Source organism: Acomys minous (assembly GCF_964271855.1).
Source record: "Acomys minous genome assembly, chromosome: 5".
NCBI lineage: Eukaryota > Metazoa > Chordata > Mammalia > Rodentia > Muridae > Acomys > Acomys minous.
Genome location: NC_140494.1, coordinates 7239697 through 7249177, shown reverse-complemented (window position 1 = coordinate 7249177; position 9481 = coordinate 7239697). Strand labels below are relative to the sequence as shown.

Here is a 9481-nt window from a genome sequence, read left to right as displayed (position 1 = left end):
CAGAAAGCCACGGCTGTGGGGGGTCGTGGGTGGATTATATGCTTAGGGCTGATACGGGACATCCCAAAGAGGTCAAGTTCCTATCACAGCTGTCCTGTCCTTGAACTTTGCTGGCCACACACTGCCTTCCAGTGCCGAAGCAGCACCCCTAGGCAAGGCTCAGCCATCTCAGTTATCTCCAGCCCTGTGCCTGGGATGGATGCCTTACATCTCCAGGGGAGACTGCCTGGAGAACGGTGGAGTTAGCTGTGGAACTGTAGGGCTCGCCATGGGGAGATAAAAACCCTTTCCTCTCACCTCTAAAAAATCACACTTCATGTGTTTGCTTTTCTAAACCATGCCCCAGTAGCAGAATGATGCACAGACTCTGACTCTCTGGATGCTAAAGACAGACCATCCATCCACTCTCCGTGCCCTGGGCTGCAAGTGGAGTGAAGGCTACGGCTAAAGTCCGGGAACACTTGGTGCTTCTGCTCCCGTCTTTTCATCAACCTCACTCTCGGGGCAAAACCTGAGAGAAGTCCTAATCTGAATCCCCCTAAGGACTGCTGAACCCCCCTGCCACCCCACCCCCCACCCCCGCGCGGTCAAGGCAGCTTCTTTGCAGCCGCTGCCTGTGCCTCTCCCTGGGGAGTCTCTGTGGAGTTGGGGAAGCACCCCTGAAAACACCAGCTTGGTCAAAGCCACTCTGAAAACCAGCCACAGGGGAAAGGTGTCCCAGCAGTGTCCATGCAGTGGGGTGGTCTGCCATCAGGGCCGGGCAAGGCTGGTACGCTTTGTCCCATGCCCTCCATGCTAATTCCTATCAATTAATTTACCCATGAGTCTTCTCACCCGTTCACCTTATGTCATTTCTTGTCTGCAGCCGCCCTGGGAGGAGCATCTTGCCTGAGGGCAGGTGGGAGGGTGGGGGAGCCTCCTCCCATTGCTCCAATTGCAGAAAAGGAGGGGGGTTCCCATGGCAGGGCAAGGCCACCTATAGCTCAGTCCTCCAACAGACAGGATCTCAGATTCCAGCAGCAGCCTTGAGCACTGGACCAGAAACCCCAGGAGCAGTAGATTGACATCTGGTTGACAGACAGCAAGTGCAGAGGCTCTGTAGGGTACAAGAGAGCACAGCCATGTCTGAGCACGGGTTTTCTAAGGAGCAGATTGCTGAGTTACATGCAGCCTTCGATAGTGTTGACAAGAACAAGGATGGCAAAATCACCGTCCAGGAGCTGCGTGAAGCCTTGAAGCAGCTGGGCAAGAACCCCTCAGAAGAACAACTGAAGAGCATGATTTCCAAGGTGGATTCGGATGGTGATGGCACCATGAGCTTTGAAGAATTCGTGGAAGCCCTGGCGAAGTTTAAGCACAGGGGCACCGAGCAGGAGCTGCGGGCCGTGTTCAGCGTCTTTGACCAGAACGGGGACGGTTACATCACTTTGGATGAGCTCAAGCAGGCCATGATCCAGCTGGGAGATTCGGTTTCGCAGGAGGAGCTGGATGGCATGCTCCGTGAGGCGGATGTGAACCAGGACGGGAAGGTGAACTATGAGGAGTTTGCGCGCATCCTCCAGGAGAAGTGAGACTGCCAGGGTGCAAGCTCCGCCCCGCCTCTATTCGCTCGCCTCTGGCCCGACAAGCCCTTGTGCCTTCTGGTGGGGTTCTGCTTTTGCGGTGCGGCTGTAAAGGAGAAGTCTGTGTTGGTGTTGGGAAACCTACCTCAGGAACGAGGAAGGTTTTCCTGCTTCTGGATGCTGTGCCACCTGGAGCGGCTCACTAGTCCACTCTGCCTGCTGAGAGTCTGGGCAAAGGATGCTTTCCTTGGCTTGGTCTCTCCTCTCCCTCTTGCTGAGGAATGGGTGCCTCTACCTCCCTGGGCTCTTGTAATGGTTTAAATAAAAGGAATGCAAGTTCCGTGTGCTTGGTGTTTAATTAAAGAGGGAAGTCCCAAGGGCTTCCAAAAAATACATTTCCTTGGAGCTGCAACCCCTCTCACAGAGCTGGTGAGAGAGCGGGTTTGAGAGCCCCTTTGGTCTATCTCTTGCCTTTCCTAGCTCCCAAGGAGGAGGAAAGGTGGGTAGTGATATGTGGCTGGGGGGTGGGGAGGGCAGACGGAGGAGGCAGCGTTAAGGTCTGCTGAGTCAGTGGGTACCAGTGCCTGGCCTGGGTGGTGGACAGAACTCACTGCACTCCCACCAAGGAAAGGCATCCTCTTTCTCACACAGCCTGATATGCATTAACCTCAAAAAAGGGGTGAGAATTGTCTCTATATTTGTGCCGCTGTGCATGCCTATGTCCGTCTGCATGAGCCTGCCTATGTGTGTTGTGTATGTATATGTTTGTCTATATTCGCCATATACGTCCACATGGGTTTATAGGTGTGTACTATATGTATGTATAAGGGTAGCTTAGTGCTTGTGTCCCTGAGTGCATCTGAATATATGTATTTGTTTCTGTGTATGCATGTATTCTGTATCTGAAATATACCACACTATAGATATTTGTAAAAGATGAGGCTGCAGTAATGGGATTCACTTTATAAAAACCACAGCTATGCAGCCAGGTGAGACGGGATCAGGGCACATGTATATATAAGGGACAAAGAGTAGGAAGTGGTACTGGAAGAGGAGGCGATGGCAGTTATAGGCTGAAGGCAGAAATAAAAAAAAAAAAAAAAAGGGTGTGTGTGTGTGTGTGTTTCCAGAGCTGATAGCAGGGCCTTCATGTCCCTGCAGGATAGAATTCTACTGGCTCAGGTCTGACTGTGGCTCCCTCCCTCTTGGCCTTGTGAAGCTCTGATGTTCCTTTCAAAGATTCAGCTTCAGGGGTGCATTCCAGACAGAAGATGGAGGAGAAGGAGTAAGGCCTGCAAGGGCTCCCCCACCTGTGTCTGAGACACGCAAGGTCACTACTTGAACTCGGGTGGGGATACTGTTGCCTGGTTTTGAAAACTACAGAAAGAGTCTTGCTTACTGTTTAGTAAGCCCAGGTTCCTGCTTTTTCCTCAACAAAACGGATCTTTCTTCTTCTTTCTTTCTTTCTTTCTTTCTTTCTTTCTTTCTTTCTTTCTTTCTTTCTTTCCAAGTGGAACTTAAGTTCCAATCATCTGTGATATTGTTCTTATCTTGTCTCTGCTATGCCAAGTCAGCCGCTCTCATCCAGGGTGGGGAGAGACAGAGCCAGCTTCTCTGAACTGCTATTGCAAAGTGCTTCAGTCCAGCCAGTCCCGCCACACCCTCACGCTGGCACACCTGTGCTGGGTGCACACACCTGCGGTGAGTAGCCGAGCCTGTCTGTTTTATCCCAGCTTGAGCACAGAGTTAGCGGAGTGAAGGACTGGCCAAGTTCACTAAGAGAAGTGTGCCATATCTACGAGGTTTCTCTCATTTCTCCCTGGTGAGATTGCTCTGGGGTTTCTCAAGTCTCTCTGCACTCTGTTATCAGACACTTGGCCCCTTTGGATATCTTCTAGACTGCTGGGTGGAGGCCTGGTTTGCAGGGGAGGGAAGGTTTGGGCCTGGAACAAGGTGGTGCTTAGTGGGTGGAGTGGGTTGGAAGCAGACTCCAAGACACACATACACACACACACACACACACACACACACAGATGCACAGACAGACAGACAGACAGACACACACACACACACACACACACACACATACACACACATACAGACGCACAGACAGACACACACATAGACATACAGACGCAGACACACACACAGACATACAGACGCAGACACACACACACACACACACACACACACACACACACACACACACACACACACACCATGGGCAGAGCGGCAGGCAGAGGCTCTGGTGGAAAGGTGTGGTGATGAGGAAGAGAAATGGGTCAGAGACAGCCACAGGCTGATTATCTCAAGTAGGGATCACTCTCTGGTCAAAGTGGAAATATTGCAAGGTTACTGTGGCAAAATAAAATTAAATATAAATAGACAAAATGGGCTACATATGTACTTGTCAGGAAAGCACTGTGTAGTATGTAGGCTCCCCTGGTACTGATTCCCAGCAGTGTGTAAAATCCTGTGTGATGGTGCAGGTTGCAGGTGGTGCAACACTTGGGAGGCAGATGCCGGAGGATTAGGGATTCAGAGTCACCCCTGGCTCCAGAGTGAGTTTCAGGCGGGCTTGGGCTATATGGGACTGTTTCAAATTAAATAAAAACAAAAGAGAAGCTAGAGAAAAGACTTGCAGTTTTTGTTTAAAGCTCTGGGAATCTGCTGTTCCTGTGTTTTCAGAATTGAATGGCTTTTCTGTCAGGACCCTATCACGAAAGTAGAGGGTCTTTGAGGCTTGGGTTGTGTATGTTGTGTCTCCAAAACTATCTTGAAACATTACTGATCCACGCAGCCTAGTAAACATCTGCTAACTGCTGTGTGAATCCAAGGAGAACAAAAGTTGACTTTCTTGAAAAAAAAATCTGCTTTATCTCTCAAGTGTGAATATTTTTGTCTAGTATATGGGGACAAGAGGACAGACTGCAGCGCTCTGCTTCCTCTATGTGAGGGAGAATCTCAGAGAAGCTGCGAGAGACTCCGCAAGATTTTCCTCAATGTTTTGTTTCCTGGTCTGGGTGTAGGCTACAGAGGGGCACCGAGAAGACAACCACACTGCAGCCTAAGCTACACCTAGAGAGAATTAGGTGGCATATTTTGCTAACTGTCCATGCTCTCCCTGCCCCTCACAGTGGGAAAGCTACATTAGTTTCCCAACTCTTAATCCACAGCCTGTTGGATGACTGAGGATCGAGCTTGGATTTAACTAAGTATGCATCCAGTGAATGCAAACTTTATAGAAAGTCAAGACATTTTCTACAGCTCCTTGCCAACAGCAGGTGCTCGCCTGTGCTTGCCCAGGATAAATCTTGCATTTCTTTACAATAGTGACCCGAGGCCCCAAACATTTTTAACACGGAAACACATTGGAACGGAAATTCTTGGGTCCCGCAAGGAAATGTCCTTGTCCCACCACCTTCCCCTTGCTGGAACTGAACATGCGCACTGCCACACACCATTTGTACAATGTTGGGGGATCAAACCGTGAGCTCTGTGCAAACTAGCTCAAGGCTCTGCCGACGGAGCTACGCTCCCAGTTTTCCTATCACTCAATCTGTGTCGTGTAGGAGGAAGCCTTCCCCTTCTCAGCTTCAGTGACTGGCATTTGCAAATTAAACTGCCAGGAGACAGATTAACTGGAAAGGCAGTTTACTTTGCATCTACGCAAAAAGAGTCACATAAAAGAAGTAAAAACCCAAAGAAATGTTTAGGTTTGGGGCCTTGCATACCATGTTAACAAAAAAAGGACGCATGTTGTGGCAAAAACAATAAGGCAAAGGAAACAAAGTTAGGGCACCCGCGTGGGAAGGTGTGTATATGGGAGAATCACTTATTGAGGTATGCTGTTCTGTTCACGGCTGACTCTTAGGCAGCCTGACCATGGAGCTGGATTAGCCTGGATCTTCAGATGAGCAACAGTGAGTGTTCCCGCTCATGCCCAGAGTGACACTCAAGTGGCCTGGCACCATCCCTGCCTTTTGTAAGTAGGTGCTAAGTACTTGCAGGTGTTTATGACAAGCCCCTCAATTGCACAATATTACCTTGGGCGTGAAAGTGTTAGTCAGCTTTTCATGACTGTAACAAAAGTCCTGTGACAGTCAACTTCATAGAGTCAATCAAGTTAGAAGAGGAACGGTTTATTTTGGGTTATAGCTTCAGAGCTTTCAGTCCGTGCTCTCTGGGCCACATGTCTGTGGGCCCGGGGTTGTACAATGTGTCATGGCAAAGATATTTACCTTCCTACAGCCTGGGAGCAAACAGCAAACTAGAGGAAGAGGTGAGGGTTTGGATGTCCCTCCAGGGGCACATTCCCAATGATCTAACTTCCTTTCACTTAGCCCCACTTCTTAAAGAGCCAACGCCCCCCCCCCCCCCCCCCGTGCCTTTAGTGCCTGGATGTTTGGGGGAAAACATTTAAGATCTAAACAATAAAAGAGTGGAAGTGCGGTGTGCATAAATCCCCGTCGTGAGTTCAGGGTCTCTCTGGCCCTATCAGAACATGGATCATTTCTTGGGAGTTAATTTGAATCCCCAGAACCCCAGCCTCCTCAGGCCCTGTAACCTACCTGGTACTAGAGACCCAGTGGCCACATCAAAAGCTGTGCCTTGCATCGGGAGCAATGGAAGGACACAAGCTCTGTTCACACCTGCCAACACTCAGGAGGTACAGGAAGGAGACTCATAGGCTTGAGGTCATCCTTGGCTACACAGTGACTTCAGGGCTATCCTGGGCTATAAAGTATAAGACTCAGAGGAGTGATAAAATGTATCCCAGAGGAGTTAGTTTTGACAGTATTTGTAAATTTTTTTGAAGTTTCATTTATCCCGCTTAGATTTTTGGTTCTAGTTTAGTGAATTATTTGAACTACAGTCCACTCACCTAACCATTGTAGCAAGACCTGACAGATTAAAGTTCTCTGGATTTTTGTTTGTTTTTGTACTTTTGATCTATGATTTGGGGAAAGGAGAGCTGCCAGCTCATTTCAATTGACTTGTAATCTTCCTGCCTTCAACTGCTGAACGCTGTAATTGCAGGGGTGTACCAGCCTACTCAGCTCCTAGTGCCTCTCGTAATTTGCAGATTTTTAAAAAATCCGCTTGATCATTATTGTGTAGGTTCTCAGTGTCTAAGCTGTGAATCACACACACACACACACACACACACACACACACACACACACACACACACACGCACCACTGACATTTAGCCGATCAGAACCGACCTGAGCAAGCTACTGGAACTGTCTCTGGTGAAACAGCTGTGTTGAAAATGAAACTTATTAAGCTGAAACAAAACTTCCCCAAACCTTCCAGTAACCTGATTTGAGATGGATTATTCTGCATGGTTTGAGTCCTATGTACTAGTTAATATACTGTTTCCATTGGATTGCCCAAGATTATTTAATCCTCTTTACAGGATTATAATAGGTGTACTCCATCACACCTAGTTTATGCAGAGCTGAGATTTGCAGGGGGGAACAGGCTCCTGTAAGTTGTCCGCTGTCCTCCATGTACGTGCTGTGACGTGAGGACGCTCTCTAAATAGCCATGTGTGAAGTTCAAATACACACATAATTAACTCATACAGATTGGACTCTTTGGACTTATTTATAGAATTTCAGACTGTCGTTTTTGCTCCCCAGCCCTGAAATTCTTTGTGTGTATGATATATACATACATACATATTCATACATCACACACACACATATATACACACACGTGTGTGTGTGTGCGCGCGCGCGCGTGATGTCTGTGTATGTGTGTGAATGCGCATGAGCATCCGTGTGGAGAGGCGAGAGGAGGCTGTTAAGGACCTTCCTCTATCACTTTCCATCCTGTCCCTCTGAGGAGCAGCCCCTCACGAGTGTGGAGCTCTTTTTTCTTTTACTAAGCTGGCATCCAGCAGGCTCCAGTGATCTTGTGTAGGGTTAGAGGCATGAGAGGGATAATATTCAGATTTTGTGTTGATGTTGGAATCTGATATCTGGCCTTTATTCTTGGGCAGCAAACACTGTTAACTGTTAAAGACATCTCTTCACCTCCAAATTGTTATTTTAAAATATCTTGTGTGTTTGTGTGCTGTGTGTGTGTGTGCTGTGTGTGTGTGTGTGTGTGTGTGTGTGTGTGTGTGTGTGTGCTGTGTGGTGTACTACATGTGCACAAGTGCCTGTGGGGGCCAGAAGAGGATGATGGGCCCCTTGAAGCCGGAGTTATATAGTCCACTGTGAGCCACCCGTGGTGGATGCTGGGAATTCAGTTGCACTGTGCTCTTCTGGAACAGTAGCAAGCTGTCTACCCACTGGGCCCCTCACCCCCAGTAGTTGTTCCAGAGTCTCAGGAGCAATCTAAATAGAATATTTGATTCTATTTCCTCTGAAACTGGAAGGTCTTTTAAAGGCAGTTGTCACACCCTCAATTCACTAAGCGCATGATCAATTGTCCTGTAGGAGGCGAAGATGGAGTCCCGCTTTTTGTGTGTGTGTGTGTGTGTGTGTGTGTGTGTGTGTGTGTGTGTCTCCACCCTGTTCAGCCCACAGATGACCTCACCTTGCCCCTCCCTGGGCTTCTCTCTAGCTTGACAATGATCTAGGAAAGGATCCAAGGGCCACTTCTGCAAGCAAGCGCTTGCTTATCTACAGGTGTTTACTATCTCCAGGGACGCACAGCTGCTCCCTCACCCCAGGTGCTCCCATCTCCACGCTGCAGGTTGGTACCTGTTTCCCATCTCAGCTCTGCGTTTCCCAGGGACGCCACCATTGTGCTACATTGCCTTAAGAGCCTTGGTGGTCAACGGAATAAACCTGAAATTCTCAAATCTTGGTGAAACTATTCTCTAGCTGGCAACTTTGAGTACATCTGTGAGACTCACGGGCCTCAGTTTTCTCAACTGTAAAAAACGGATAAAGGTCACCATTGGCCTTTAATGTTGTGAGGACAGCAGGGAGGTTTTAAGACCTGTCCTTAATTGAGTACATGGGAACACTTAGACGCTTTTAAAAGATGCCACCCGTGTGCCCACCCCTATGCTGACCCAACCCAACAGTGGGTATAGCGAGGAGCCTGGGTGTGGTTGTCTTTTTTTTTTTTTTTAACCTCCCCAGGTGCTTGCTCAGCCAAGATTGAGAAGCCAAGATGAAGAACCTCTGCTCTAACTTGCCTCTGGAAACTATGAGTATACCTGGCACTCCCCACACCCAGCTCCTCTTTTGGTCCCCTGGGCAGGTTGCCTGCAAAAGGGCGGTAAGAAACTAGGGGTGAGCATTCGGCTGCAGGGCTCTCCACTAGAGGGAGGCCTCTAGGTGGGCCAAATAAAAGTTTGAATCACTTTGGGAATGGGGGGTGGGGGCGGGGGGGGGGGTGTTGGTTTGGTGCCCTATAGCCCAGGCCCACTTGGAGACAGGTTTGTGTCTGGTGGTTTTGTTTTGTTTTTTTAACTATTCCCAGAGCTCTGTCTTCACATCCAGGCTGACGTTCCAGTCAAGCAGGCATTGACTGTAGGTGCCCCGAAGGAGCCATATTTAGCTGCATTGTTGGAGCCTTGTATCATGACAGTCTGGCAGAAGTGCTGGTGATTTTAATTCGCCCATTCAGTCACCCCACAAGTGAGTTCTTGGGTGCTCCACATTCTTGTGGGACTTGGAGGAACATACTACACAGGCCTGGGCCTTTTAAGGGAGGTGAGGTGAGATGTAGCTATGAGCAAGCATATACAGAGGAGGCCAAGCATCTGCTTATGGTGTCCAGGGCTAGGAGACTGCACAGCAGCAGTGGAGACTTGGGGAAGGGGCACTAGAGGTGGGACAGCTTTTAGCAGGCACAGGGCATTCTCGGCAGGGTTCGGTGTGAGTAAAAGGAAACACCTTAGGGGAGGGGGCTTTGCAGGATGGGATCAGTGAGGCCCAGGGTGAAATATA

General features: G+C 49.0%; 1 protein-coding gene across 1 annotated transcript; it reads left to right on the top strand.

Annotated features, from left to right (window-relative positions):
• The first annotated feature begins 951 nt into the window (after positions 1 to 951).
• Positions 952 to 1902, top strand: LOC311598468 (uncharacterized protein). The gene has a single exon (XM_084783511.1). The coding sequence runs from the start codon at positions 1122 to 1124 to the stop codon at positions 1569 to 1571; it is 450 nt and encodes a 149-aa protein (XP_084639637.1). The 5' UTR covers positions 952 to 1121; the 3' UTR covers positions 1572 to 1902.
• Positions 1903 to 9481: the final 7579 nt, after the last annotated feature.

What these genes read in the sequence shown, in the direction of transcription:
- LOC311598468 (XM_084783511.1), top strand. Translation starts at nt 1,122, where the DNA reads ATGTCTGAGCACGGGTTTTCTAAGGAGCAGATTGCTGAGTTACATGCA.